At 37.2% G+C, this 13913-nt stretch overlaps 1 protein-coding gene across 3 annotated transcripts in view; it reads right to left on the bottom strand.

Annotated features, from left to right (window-relative positions):
• Positions 1–13913, bottom strand: part of slc17a5 (solute carrier family 17 member 5) — a 69322-nt gene that overhangs the window by 37732 nt on the left and 17677 nt on the right. For all 3 annotated transcript variants that reach the window (XM_072251089.1, XM_072251090.1, XM_072251087.1), the window contains exons 2-3: positions 5093–5289; positions 513–746 (exon numbers count right to left, since the gene is read on the bottom strand). In XM_072251089.1, coding sequence (XP_072107190.1) covers positions 513–746; positions 5093–5289 — 431 coding nt within the window. The remainder of the gene's footprint in view (positions 1–512; positions 747–5092; positions 5290–13913) is intronic.

Below are 13913 nucleotides of genomic sequence, written 5' to 3'. Positions count from 1 at the left end.
TACTGTTCTAGGTTTTCAATCCAGTTATTTTTAAATTCCATAACAAGGAGGTGAAGTATGTAAAATCCTTAAAGATTATTGTATCACTCTTAATTCACAATTTTCAAAAGAGATTTGAATGATGCATTGCACTTTATCCAAAAATTACAATTACTGCCGATGGACATCTTTTTTCCTCAAAAATGTTGCATTTTTTGGATACCAAATACATTCATAAAAATTAGCTAAACTTTTTTCTGTAGGAAATATTACAGATTTAAACAGAAAATGCTGCAAACATGTTGGCAAGACCAGTGGGGAAAAAAAAAGTTAATGCTTCAGGTCTTTTGTCAGAACTAACTCAAAACATCAACTGTTTTTCTTTCCAGAGATACTTCTTGACCCGCTGAGTGTTTCCAGCATTTTTGTTTATTTTCTCCAACATCTGCATTTTTTAAATTTTCATTGCTATACAGATTTAATTGTTTCAATAATGCAAAATTCCTAAGCATGAATGACAAGTTAGAACATACCTCTCCCAGACCTTCAATAATCCTCAGTACAATGACATAGTAGGGGCCCAGTTCAGCCACCGGTGGAGTCAACAGTGTTAAAATTGAAGTGCCCAGTATACCAAATCCAAGCAGCAGTTTCCCTCCAAATTTACCAGCCAGGTATCCACCAGGAATCTGAGTAACTATGTAACCATAGAAGAAAGCACTAAGGATCCATCCCTGTATATCCGAATTCCAGTCATATACTTTGCCCTGTTGGAGGCAAGGAGAGGTTTGTATGAAATGTGACATTGGCAAGCTTGTTCACTGTAAAATTTATTTATTTATTTTTATTTTTTTTAGAGATACAGTGTGGAACACGCATTTCCACCCAACGAACCACACCACCCTGAAATCCACTTATTTAACAACAGCCTAATCGCAGGACACTTTACAATGGCTGATTAACCTACTAACCAGTATGTCTTTGGATTGTGAAAGAAAACTGGAGCACCTGGAGGAACCCAAGCAGTTCACAGGGAGAACGTACAAACTCCTAAAAGACGGTGCAAGAATTGAACTCTGGACCACCCCGAGCTGTTATGGCACCATGTTAACTGGTATGTTACCATGATAAGACAAGATTAAACTACTGATGTGGATGTAATAAATGAAACAATTCAACAACTAGTTAACACACCAGCACATCAACCACCCACCTCATATATGGAAATATCTATATTTTGAAGTATCATTTGTTCTCAGGGTGAAAGCTATTATCACTCCCTGTCATACCTTTAACAATGGCAAAATTTTCTAAGGAATAAACAATATTTACACTGAGTCATATTAACTAAATGTCAGGATAGATGAACAACTGCTTAATCAAAATAGAAGGTTTTAAAGACCATCCTTGTCAAGTGATAGAGTGTTTAGGAAGACAATTTCAGAGCTTAAGGCTTCAGCAAGTTAATAAACAATCAACAATGCTGGAGCAATTAGACACATGAGATTCTGCAGATGCTGGAAATCCAGAGTAACACACACAAAATGCTAGAGGCACTCAGCAGGTCAGGCAGCATCTATGGACAGTCAGTATGGTGGGCCAAGGCTCTTTGCCAGGAAAGGAATGGAAGGGAGAAGCTGTTCCATCAAAGGAAAGCTCTGCCAGAAGCATCGACAGTTTATTCCCCTCTTTAGAAGAAACAAGTACAGTCAAAGATTTTTTACAAAGCCAGAACTGAAGAAGCACAAATAAGGGTTCAGAGGCAGGGAGATTAAGAAAAATCTAGAATGCCAAGGTTACAGAAGGACAAGCATTAATAAAATGAAAGATATTGCTTCAGCAGAAAGCAACATGGTTTTACATGTAAAGAATGAAGGCTGTATCGGAAAAGATTCCAAGCAACAAAGTTTTATCTGACCTCTAGTGTACCTTACAACTTCACTTTTTGTAATGGGTTATTTATGATCATCAGCTGTACTCACAAGGTGGATGGTGGACTTCCTTTAGTTTTAAATTTAGTAATCCCATTTAGCATGAAATTTGTTAAGCAAATTTGTAGTCCCATAACTTGATGTTCTTGCAGCAAGAAAATAAGGAAGACAAATGTAATGTAGACCATCACTACAAGGGCCAGAGTACAAGGACCGAGTAATGCACAGAAAATGCTGGAAGAACTCAGCAGGTCAGGCAGCTTCTATGAAGGGAAATCAATTCCACATCTGCAAAATCTCTCGTATCTATTGATTTTTCATCTGATTTAAGTGAGAATGTATTTATACTTGAAAAAGAACTGAAACCTCTCTTACTTAATATCTGGGAGTGAAAAGGTTACCATTTGAGATATAACTGAGCAGGAATTAGCAAGTCAGAGGGGTGGCATGGTCCAACTCTACCTCCCTTTCCTAATACTTTGTTTCAATTTTTCATCCCCAAATTGCCAGGAAAACACGGAAATATTACTCTAGCACTTCTTTACCTAACCCCCTTAAACCCCAGCAAGGTGAATGATCGATGCAACTCTATGTACAATGAAGAACATCTTCAACTTTTGTATGTGGGTCTACGGTATTGAAGATCTGTGAAGCGCTGTGTTAGAGCAGCAGTTCCTTAGGTTATCAAACTACTATTTCAATTTTCTAACAGAGACCCAGGGTGTTTTTCCAGATGCTCCTAATTCATTTTGAATAGTTATGGACCAGGAATGTCCACAAGTACATGAGGATGCTACTGCTGAAAGGTCCTTTAAACAATCTCTTCCAGCCCAGAGTATGTTTCAGGTGTCTGGGTCAGGAATGCAAGTGATGTGGACTGGTATTCACAACTGACTGAGCATAATTATAACTTCGACATTCTAAGTGTTGGCTTGAGAGAGAACAATGATCCTGCCAATGAACATGAAGAATTTTGTGAAGAAAGTAATAGCTATATTTCTCAATATCCAGGTTGTAGATGATCCATGTACAGTGCCTATAACAAGTATTACTCCCCCCCCCCCCCGGAAGTGTTTATGTTTTATTGTTTTACAACATTGAATCACTGTGGATTTAATATGGCTATTTTTGACACTGATCAACAGAAAAGGACTCTTTCATGTCAAAGTGAAATCAGATATCTACAAAATAATATAATTACAAATGTAAAACACAAGATAATTGTTTGCCTTAGTATTCACCCCCTTTAATATGACACACCAAATCATCACTGGTGCACCCAATTGGTTTTAGAAGTCACATAATCGGTTAAATGGCTATCGCCGTGTGCAGCCAAGGTGTTTCAATTAATTGTAGTAAAAATACACCTGTATCTGGAAGGTCCAACTGTTGGTGAGTCAGTATCCTGGCAAAAACTACACTATGAAGACAAAAGAACACTCCAAGCAACTCCACAAAAAGGTTATCGAAAAACACAATTCAGGAGATGGATACAAGAAAATGTCCAGGTTACTGAATATCCCTTGGAGTACAGTTAAGTCAATCATCAAGAAATGGGAAGAATATGGCACAGCTGTAAATCTGTCTAGAGCTGGCCATCCTCAAAAACTGAGTGACCATGCAAAAAGTGGATTAACGAGGAGGCTACCAAGAATCCTATGACAGCTCTGGAGAAGTTAAAAGCTTCAGTGGCTGAGATGGGAGAGACTGCACATACAATAACTGTTACCCAGGTGCTTCACCAGTTACAGCTTTATGGAAGAGTGGCAAAGAAAAAGCCACTGTTGAAAAAAAAAGCATACGAAATCTCATCTAGAGTTTGCCAGAAGACATGTGGGAGACTCTGAATTCAGCTAGAAGGTTCCATGGTCTGATGTAACCAAAACTGAGCTCCTGGCCATCAGACTAAACGCTATATTTGGCAAACACCACACATCAGCAAAAACACACCAATCCTACCTTGAAGCATGGTGGTGGCTGCATCATGCTGTGGGGATGCTCCACTGCAGCAGGCCCTGGAAGGCTTGCAAAGGTATAGAGTAAAATGAATGCAACAAAATTCAGGGAGATCCTAGAGGAAAACCTGATGCGGTCTGTGAGAGAACTGCACTTGGGAGAAGATCTGTTTTCCAGCAAGACAATGACCCCAAGTATAAACCCAAAGCTACACAGGAATGGCTTAAGAACAACAATGTTAATGTCCTGATGTGGAAAAGTCAGAGTCCAGACCTCAATCCAATTGAGAATTAGTGGCTGGACTTGAAAAGGGCTGTTCTCTCATGATGCCCATACAACCTGACAGAGCTTGAACAGTTTTATAAAGAAAAATGGGGGGAAATTGCAATGTCCAGGTGTGCAAAACTGATAGAAACCTATCCACATAGATCAAGGATGTAATTGCTGCCAAAGGAGCATTTATTAAAAACTGACTTCAAGGGGGTGAAAAATTATGCAATCAATTATTTTGTGTTTTATATTTGTAATTAAGATCACTTTGTAGAGGATCTGTTTTCAATTTGCCACAAAAGAATCTTTTTCTGTTGATCAGTGTCAAAAAAGCCAAATTAAACCCACTGATTGAATGTTGTAAAACAATAATACATGAAAACTTCTCGAGGGGAGGATGAATACTTATTACAGGCACTATCTGAAGAGCACAGGACCGGGATAACTGTGTGTGCTACACTTGGGGTTTTAATTTGAGGAGGAAACTTCACAATTTCTCAAAAGTCAATGACTTTTGTAAGGGTGTAAGAGGCCTAATTGTTGTTGCTGCTTCTTGCATTCTTCTTCAAAGCACAGAGATTTCGGTGACTATATATCCTGATGGATAGAATCTCCACTGGAAATACACAGTGCCCCACTACTGAGTGCACATCCATCCTTCCCCTTAGGACTGACATTCAGCATTGCAACATCCAACCCAGGAAGATTCACAGCACTATCGCACTGGACTGCACAAGTGTCCAGTAGCATTAATCATTAGTGCAGGTATACATGCAATTGCAAAATTTGAACAATACCTGAAGGCATAACATTAAAGAATTCTTTGCATTCAAAAGTTGATTTCCTAATCAATTGTCTTAAGCAATAATTGTGCTATGATTAGGTCAGTTTTAGTAACTTAAAAAATAAATAATTCTATTTGGGTGTACAGGCAAGAGACAGAGCAAAGACCTTACCTTTTTCCCATTATTTTGGTGAGTAACGTTGCTGTGTGGTGGACATGCCTCGACACTGTCATTCTTGGGCACAGTTGCATTATCATCCAACATCTCAACCATTGCCACACTGAGATTTACACGTAGTGCATAAACAACAAAAAATCCCCAAAAGGCCAAAATCGCTAGGTTATATCGAGCTGAGCACCAAGCTGGTACTGGAAAAAACATTGAGCACAGTTAATTTATTAGGTTGTAAATTAATTTTAAGTGCTTTAGAAATTGTTCAAAAAACCGACTTCCAGAACTGTTCCAAAATAGAACAAGACCAAAACATATGTGTCAGTGTAGCTATCTCAGTTTTACATCTATCACAATGACTATCAACATTAGAAAAGATTTTAGAAAGTCTGTCCTTTGTCAAATGATAACGATGTACAATTTTACATTGAATCAACGAATGGCTAGCACAAATTGAAGAAGAGTTAACCAACTTCAATATCCGCATCCAATCCTCCGTCATAAAAGTCAAATTAAGTTCCTTTCTCCCAACCCTGTTTAATCTTAGATAAAAGACGCTAATCCCATTGTAATAATAAATTATAAATTCTTCCAGCAGAACCCTTAATCAAAGGATTCATACTCATAATAGTATCTAACAGGTCAGCCTCCAAAATGTATGGAAAATTACTTAAATATTTTTGTAAAAAATGTCTAACTTGAAGATATTGCAGAAAGTGTGAGAATGAAAGAGAATATTTATCAATTAATTGTTCAAAAGACATCAATCTATCTTCTTTAAATAAATCCAAAAAGAATTAATACCTTTATTTTTCCAAAGTAAAAAAATTGGATCACTCAAAGAAGGCTTAGAAAAGTAACTTCAGTAAATTAAACTACAAAGTTTAGATTTTTTAAGATTAAAAAAATTGCGGAATTGGAGCCAAATTTGTAAAGAATACTTAATCACAGGATATAGGTTTAAATTAACAACTTTAACTAATTGCATAGGTAAAGGAGCTCCCAATAACGAGGTTAAGTAAAACTGTTTTACAACTTTCAGTTCCAGGTCTACCTAAATTGGCCGATCACTCTTATCAACCCAGTATAACCAAAAGACATATATCGCACATTAACAGCCCAATAATACATTCTTAGATTAGGCAAAGCAAGACCTCCATCCTTTTCCAATTTTTGTAAATGATATTTACTAATTCTTGGTCCTTTATTATTCCAAATAAAAGATAAAATAATAGAATCAATCCAATCAAAAAACTTCCTAGTCAAAAAAACAGGAATATTCTGAAATAAATATAAAAATTTTGGTAAAATCATCATTTTAACTATATGAATACAACCAACAAGTGAAAATGTAAGTGGACTCCATCTACTAAATAAATACTTCATAGAGTCTACTAAGGGAACAAAATTGGCTTTATAAAGATCCTTATATTTTTTAGTAATTATAATACCTAGATATCTAAGAGTCTGTAACTCTAAAAGGAGTATTATCATATATAGAGACAAAATCATTTAAAGGAAACAATTCACTTTTATTAAAATTTATTTTTATCCTGAAAAACCTCCAAATTCATTAAATAATTTTAGCAAGGCAGGAATGGATTTGTCAGGGTTAGATATATAAACCAATAAATTATCAGCGTAAAGAGAGACCTTATGCATGGTCTCATTCACAAAAATCCCATGGATATTTTCAGCCTCACGAAGAGCAATAGCAAGGGGTTCTAATATTAAATTAAACAACAAAGGACTTAATAGACAGCCTTGCCTTGTTCCCCGTGAAAGCTGAAAAAAAGGAGACCTACAACTATTAGTGACACAGTAGCAATAGGGGCTTTATATATCATTTTAATCCAATTATTAAAATTAGCACCAAAGCCAAATTTCTCTAAAACATTGAATAAATATTTCCATTCGACTTGAACGCTTTTTCAGCATCCAAAGATACAACACATTGTGGAGTTTTAAAAGAGGATGAATATATAATGTTAAATAGTCTCCGAACATTTGAAAAAGAATAGCGACCCTTTATAAAGCCCGTTTCATCTTTAAAAATAATTTTACCCAAAATATTCTCCAAGCGATTGGCCATTATCTTTGACAAAATCTTAGCATTGACATTCAGTAATGAAATAGGTCTATATGAAGCACAGTCAGTAGGATCTTTATCTTTTTTAAGAATTAAAGAAATAGAAGCTTTATAAAAAGTAGAGGGTAAGTCACCTTTCACAAAAGAATCCTTAAACATTTCCAACATATATGGAGAAAGCAACTTTTCAAATTTTTTATAAAATTCTACAGGATAGCCATCAAGTCCTGGGGACTTACCAGATTGCATTGAAAAAATAGCTTTATGAATTTCAGCTTCAGTAATTTGAGCATCGAGAGTTTTTTGATCCTCAGCCGAAATTTTAGGAAAAACAATCTTTCATAAAAAAGCATTCATTTCAGAGGAATCTAACGGACATTGAAATTTATAAAGATCAACATAAAAATCTTGAAAAATCTTATTAATTTCTTCATATTCCTGAGCTAAGGTACCATCTTTCCTACGAATTTTCATGATTTGTCTTTTGGCTGCAGCCATTTTTAATTGAGATGCAAGCAGTTTATTATTTTTATCTCCAAACATATAAAATTGGCTCTTTAACTTAAGCAAATATCCTACAATGGGATGAGTTAATAACAAATTATATTGTGATTGAAGTTCCACCCTTTGTTTAAATAAATCAGTATTGGGGGAGATTGCATAGATATTATCTAAATCCTTAATTTGTTTTGAAATCCTATCTAATTCTGCTTTAGTTTGTTTTTTTAAGTTTAGCTGAATAAGAAATAATCTGACCACGTAAAAATGTTATAAATGTATCCCATATAACTAATTTAGACATACCCCTTAAATCATTAAAAAGAAAAAATTATTTTATCTGGGTTTCAATGAAACTGACAAAGTCAGAATTTTGCAGTAATGTCTGAGACATGCGCCAAGGTGGGTGGGCAAGAATGAATCATCAAATTCAAAAGACAAACTCAGAGGCGCATGATCAGATATAGCAATAGCGTCATATTCTCAAGTTTTAACACTAGGCAAGAAGCAGGGATCGATTATAATATAATCGATCCTTGAATATTTTTTATAAACATGTGAGAAAAAAGAATATTCTCTATTATCGGGATGGAGATACCTCCACAAATCAATCAACCCAAAATCAATCAAAAAGGAATTAATAAATGACACTGATCGATTTGGAAGTCGCTGATTAGTTGAGCTCTTATCCATTATAAGATTTAGGCAGCAATTAAAATCCCCACCCATTATCAGCATATATTCATTTAAATCAGGCAGTAAAGCAAAACCAAACATCAGAATGGGGGAGAAATGTGAACAAAGTGACTTTGACTGTGTTGGTGCCTGATGGGGTGGTCTGAGTATCTCAGAAAATGCTGATCTCTTGGGTTTTTCACGCACAGTAGTCTGAAGAGTTTACAGAGCATAAGGTGAAAAATAATAAACACCCAGTCAGCGCCACTTCTGTGGATGAAAATGCCTTTTTGATGAGAGAAGTCAGAGAATGGCCAGATTGGTTCAAGCTGACAGAAAGGTGACAGTAACTCAAATAACCATGTATTACAACAGTAGTGTGCTGAAGAGCATCTTTAAACATACAACATGTCGAACCTTGCAGCAGAAGACCATGAAAATGAACTCGGTGGCCAATTTATTTGGTACAGGAAGTACATAATAAGTGGTCACTGAGAGTAAATGTATTTGTATATGATTCTATACTTAAGAGAATAATAATGTAATAGAATAGGAAGAGGAATAGACTACTTGACCCCGCAAGCCTACTCCACCATTTAATTGGCTGTAGATGATCTGCCCAAGGCCTCAGTTCCTCACAGCCCTCAATTCCTCAGTCTTTCAGAAATTAACTGCATCCTCTTTAAATACCTCCGATTCCAGAGTTTCACCACCAACTGCAAGAAGAACTCTCTATGGAGCTCAGTTAACACACCTTCATTTAAAAGCAGGTCACTTTTTATAAGTTTTTGTCACGTGGAAACTGTCACACACCCTTATGTGTTTCAGTAACATCACTCCAACCCCCCCCCCAACACATTCTTCTAAACTCCAAAGTGGATAGATCTGATTTTTTTGAGCCATTTTTCACTGGAATGTAGAAAACAGAACAGTATAGCACAGTACAAGCCCTTCAACCCACAATGTTCTGCCACAATCTTTTAACATACACCAAGATCAATCTAACCCTACCCTCCCACACAGTGCTTTATTTTTGTTTCATGCACGTACCTATCGAAGTCTCTTAAATATCCCTAATGTATCAGTCTCCACCATAATCCCCAACAATGTGTTCCAGAGATCCACTTTCTGTGTTAAAAAAAACACCTGACATTCCACCCTCCCCCCACATTTTCCTCAATCACCTTGAAATTATGCCCTCCAGTATTAGCCATTTCCACCCTGGCTGTTCACTCTATCCATGCCTCTTATCATCTTATACACCTCTCATCCTGGGAATTAGCCCAGTGAACCTTTTTTGGCTTGCCTCTAATGCTAATGCAGCATTTCTTACATCTGTGTTATGGTACTTCAGGTATTGTCTCATCAACAGCAGTACAACTATAACATTCCTTTTTCTAAATTCCTAACCTCTTAAGATAAAGGCCAGCCCCTGTCCACTAGCTGCATCTGCCTGCTAATCTTTGCAGTTCATACTGAAGACTTAGATCCCTCTATACTTTGCACAGCTGCATTTCTTCTTCACATTGGCCTTCATAAATCAATTGAAAACAGGAGTTGGGATCTTATGTTGATTATTGTGTTCCTTATTGGGTATTTTTTTGTGCTGCATCGGCTCTGTAGTAACAATTATTTTGTTTTTCTTTACACCTGTGTTCTGGAAATTACATTAATCAACACCAACAACAAAATTCTCAGTTCTCTTTCTATCTTAATTGATATCTTTCCTGTAGATAGGTGATCAGAACTGTATGCAATCCTCCAAATTTATCAATTAAGATAGAAAGAGTACTGAGAATTTTGTTGTTGGTGTTGTTTAATGTAATTTCCAGAACACAAGTGTAAAGAAAAACAAAATAATTGTTACTACAGATCCGATGCAGCAAATAAATACACAATAAGGAACACAATAATCAATTAAAAATATGATAAATATAAATACGATAGCTTATATACATAGATTGAATATTCATACAGTGATGCGAGGCACGGGGAGTGTCTGTACATAAGGTGACTGACAGGAATTTATAAAGTAGTGGTGGAGGGGAGGGGGATTAGTGGGTGGAGGTGTTGATCAGCCTTACTGGATACTGCCAGGACTTGAGGACATGAGTAAAAGGGAAAGGTTGAAAAGGTTAGGACTTCATTTCCTGGATTGTAGAAGAATGAGGGGAGATTTGAAAGGGGTGTACAAAATTATGAGGGGTATAGATAGGGTAAATGCAACCAGTCTTTTTTCTGAGTTTAAAGGAAACTAAAATAGAAGTCATGAGTTAAGGATGAAAGGTGAAATGTTTAAGGGGAACATGAGGGGGAACTTCTTCACTCAGAGGGTGGTGAGAGTGTTGGAACAGGCTGCCAGCGGAAATGGGGTGGATGTAGGTTCAATTCCAACATTTAAGGGAAGCTTGAATAAGTACTGTACATGGATGGGAGGGGTATAGGGGCTATGATCTGGGTGCAGGTTGATAGGACTAGGTAGAATAAGAGTTTGGTACAGACTAGATGGGCTGAAGAGCCTGTTACTGTGCTCTAGTTTCTGTGACTCCAAGTCTTCACCCACTCACTCCATCAATAACTTGTCTCAAAATCCAAATATCATCTTGTGTAACATGCCTCCACATCTACTTATTAATTAATACTCATTAATAATATCTCAACATCATTGTTTAATGCCTTACATAGTGTTCCACCTTTAACATAAATAATAAATAGTAGAAGCCCAAACACTACCCTTGGGGCACTCAATTTGTTACACACTTCCATTCTGAAAGAGAGCTGATTATTCTGTCTCTATCTTCAATGTGATAATCATTCTTCAATCCACAATATCACAATTTTCCCAATGCAATCTGCTCTGATGTCCCAGCCTTTTATATGAGACACATTGCTAAACGTTGTTTAGATGGGCATTTGAAAGCAGAGACAAAGATTTAGGCATGAATTTGAAAGGATGAATTACATTGGTAAGAGGATATCAAACCTTATGATGTCAATGCAAACTAACAGTCAAATGTCCAACTTTGTCTACGTCATTCTTCTAAGTTCAATTATTTTCTGTATTTTTTTTTCCAAGTTCTTTTAGCTCTTGGTATTTTTAAATTGTCAAGGCTACAATGCCAACATTAGTCTTGATCTATTCTTCTGGAAGGGAAAACTATTTAATTAATGAGATGGATTTCAGTGTAATGCTTTTAGAATAGAAATCAGGAATTCCAAATAGAGCATTCTTTTATCCCAGTAACATTCAATTTCAGAATCACTGATTTCCAACTTTTTAACTGTAACAATAATAATGCTTGCTCTGAATTCAAGAGACCAGTTGTCCAATAGTTTTAGTACTAACAATATTATTTGAAACACGTTCACATTAAGTTTCATCATACAAATTCACTATTTCAATTTATACCATAAAGACTGATTTTATTGAATTAAGATTGGAGACAGGTAGCTGGGTGACTGTCAGGAGAGGGAAGGGAAAAAGCCTCTGAATGAGCAGAGCACCCCTGTGGCTATTCCCACCAATAATAATTCTGGCACCGAGATGGGACCCTCAACTCTGAAGGGAAAGAGGGAAAAGAGGAGAGCAGTAGTGATAGGGAATTCGATAGATAGGGGGACAGATAGGTTCTGTGGAAGAGATCGAGAATCCCGGATGGTCTGTTGCCTCCCTGATGCCAAGGTTCGCAATATCTCCGATCGAGTTCTCGGTATTCTCAAGAGGGAGGGTGAGCAGCCAGATGTCATGGTCCATGTAGGGACCAATGACGTGGGTAGGAAGAGTGAGGAGGTCCTGAAAGGTGAGTTTAGGGAGTTAGGCGTCATGTTAAAGGACAGGACCTCCAGGATAGCAATCTCAGGATTGCTACCAGTAACACATGCAGGCGGGTTTAGAAATAGTAAGATAGCGCAGATCAACACATGGATGAAGACATGGCGCAGGAGGGAGGGTTTCAGATTTATAGATAATTGGGCAGGTTTCCAGGGAAGGTGGGACCTGTTCCGGCGGGACTGTTTACATCTGAACTGGACGGGGACAAATATTCTTGCAGGTAGGTTTGCTCGAGAGGCTCCGGTGGATTTAAACTAGGTACAAGGGGGGAGGGGAACCAGAGTGTAGGAAAAGATGTAGGGGAGAAGGAAGATAAAGAAAATAGTAAAGTTGTTTGTACCATTAGTGATAAACAGAGAGCAAGAGGTGGAAAATTTCTTAAATGCATTTATTTTAATGCCAGGAGCATTATAAGAAAGGTGGATGAGCTTAAAGCATGGATTGATACCTGGAAGTATGATGTAGCTATTAGTGAAACATGGTTACAGGAGGGGTGTGATTGGCAACTAAATATTCCTGGATTTAATTGTTTCAGGTGTGATAGAATCGGAGGGACAAGAGGGGGAGGTGTTGCATTGTTTGTCAGAGAAAATATTACAGCAGTGCTCTGGCAGGATAGATTAGAGGGCTCGCCTAGGGAGGTTATTTGGGTGGAATTGAGAAATGGGAAAAGTGTAGTAACCGTTATGGGGGTGTATTATAGACCAGCAAATGGGGAGCGAGAATTGGAGGAGCAAATTTGTAAGGAGATAGCAGATATTTGTAGTAAGCACAAGGTTGTGATTCTGGGAAATTGTAATTTTCCACACGTAGACTGGGAAGCCTATACTGTAAAAGGGCTGGACGGTTTGGAGTTTGTGCAGGATAGTTTTTTGCTGCAATATATAGAGGTACCAACTAGAGAAGGGGCAGTGTTGGAACTCCTGTTAGGGAATGAAATAGGTCAGGTGACGGAGGTTTGTGTTGGGGAGCACTTCGGGTCCAGTGATCACAATGCTATTAGTTTCAATATAATTATGGAGGATAGGTCTGGACCCAGGGTTGAGATTTTTGATTGGAGAAAGGCTAACTTTGAGGAGATGTGAAAGGATCTAGGAGGAGTGGATTGGGACAATTTGTTTCATGGGAAGAATGTAATAGAGAAATGGAGGTCATTTAAAGGTGAAATTTTGAAGGTACAGAATCTTTATGTTCCTGTTAGGTTGAAAGAAAAGGTTAAAAGTTTGAGAGAGCCATGGTTTTCAAGGGATCTTGGAAACTTGGTTCGGAAAGAGAGAGATATCTACAATAAATATAGGCAGCATGGAGTAAATGAGGCGCTCAAGGAATATAAAGAATGTAAAAAGAATCTTAAGAAAGAAATTAGAAAAGCTAAAAGAAGATGAGGCTGCTTTGGCAAGTACAGAGAAAATAAATCCCAAGGGTTTCTACCGTTACATTAATAGCAAAAGGATAGTGAGGGATAAAATTGGTCCCTTAGAGAATCAGAGTGGATAGCTATGTGTGGAGCCAAAAGAGATAGGGGAGATTCTGAACAATTTCTTTTCTTCGGTATTCACTAAGGAGAAGGATACTGAATTGTGTAAGATAAAGGAAACAGGTAGGGAAGTTATGGAAACTATGATGATTAAAGAACAGCAAGTACTGGAGCTTTTAAGAATATAAAGGTTCATCAGATGCATGGAGAGGGGGAGCTCACTACATGGGCAACAGCTTGCTCTCCATAC

This window comes from Mobula birostris, chromosome 2, assembly GCF_030028105.1.
Source record: "Mobula birostris isolate sMobBir1 chromosome 2, sMobBir1.hap1, whole genome shotgun sequence".
Lineage (NCBI taxonomy): Eukaryota > Metazoa > Chordata > Chondrichthyes > Myliobatiformes > Myliobatidae > Mobula > Mobula birostris.
The sequence above is the reverse complement of the archived record's forward strand: the minus strand, read 5'-3'. Positions and strand labels throughout refer to the sequence as shown.